At 35.0% G+C, this 1,068-nt stretch overlaps 1 protein-coding gene across 1 annotated transcript in view; it reads left to right on the top strand.

The window, feature by feature from the left end:
- DNAH7 (dynein axonemal heavy chain 7) overlaps positions 1-1,068 on the top strand; it is a 235,048-nt gene that overhangs the window by 26,477 nt on the left and 207,503 nt on the right. The window contains 1 exon segment of the mRNA XM_019635602.1: positions 514-697. Within this exon segment, the coding sequence (XP_019491147.1) occupies positions 514-697 (184 nt within the window).

Genomic DNA, 1,068 nt, shown 5'->3' with positions numbered 1-1,068 from the left:
GATAAAAAAGTAACATACTTGATTTTGTTGATTTGTACCTTGTTTTCAAGTCATTGTGAAACAGATTGAATAGCATAAAATGCCAAGTGGGTTGAACCAAATAAGCCTTCCCTTGGTTTAATCAGCCGTTCACATTTTAGCTTTAAAACAACAAATGCATTCCCTGAAGAACATCTTGGAGACTGGAGAGGAGTATCGTGTAATATTCAATAAAGTTAGTTGTCATGTTCATTCAAAAAGTACATAAATCATAGTTCTAGGAGTTCGACTTACATTTTTCTGACAACATCACATCACTGAATCATTTTGTATTAGCTGTGATTAAAAGTTCTTTTCCTAGGAGAAGTGAAACATGCTAACGCTTACATTTCAGAGAGTGGATAATGTCACTTAGCACTATACCTTTCTATGAAGACATTTGGATGTCCAGAAGTTACTGTTAATGCTTAAAATGTAAAAAAAAAAGTCATTCCCTAAAAGTGTTAACTTTTAAAAGTCCTTTTTTCTTTCAAGGTGGTTCCCAGAAGTACAGAATATTTATTACCAAGGTAATAAAAAAAAGCAATTGCCAACTGGTGACAGCAGTGCCAAATTGGAATCTTTTTTCAACTGTGCTGCTACACTTATGACTTTACAGCTACAAGAACTCACTTTGGTCTCCATGCAAGATTTCACAGACTTAATTGCACAACCCCCAGTAAGTATGGTTCAGTTACACCAATATTCATTTACTAATTTATTTTTCAATTATTTCATGGTGGAAAATAAAATACCTTTATCAGTGGGAGAGCAAAAAGTATCTCTTTAGACATACTATACGTATCTGTTTAAAAAAATTAGTGTTAACCTGCATACTTAGGAGATATGAGTATCATCACATTGGTAAGGATTGGTGAAAATTCTCGTAATTGGGAAATTTGAGTCGTGATGGCTGGGGAAAGTTTCCACAAGGAACTCTTTTCTTTCTGGGAGAAGTTACTGTTACAGTATGAGCAGAGCCTGGGAATTGGAATGTTCTCTTCTTGGGCTCTTTTGTGCATGATTCTAGAGCCCCGCTGCTTTTGCACA

This window comes from Hipposideros armiger, unplaced genomic scaffold (genome assembly GCF_001890085.2).
Source record: "Hipposideros armiger isolate ML-2016 unplaced genomic scaffold, ASM189008v1 scaffold_23, whole genome shotgun sequence".
Taxonomy (NCBI): Eukaryota; Metazoa; Chordata; class Mammalia; order Chiroptera; family Hipposideridae; genus Hipposideros; species Hipposideros armiger.
The sequence above is the reverse complement of the archived record's forward strand: the minus strand, read 5'-3'. Positions and strand labels throughout refer to the sequence as shown.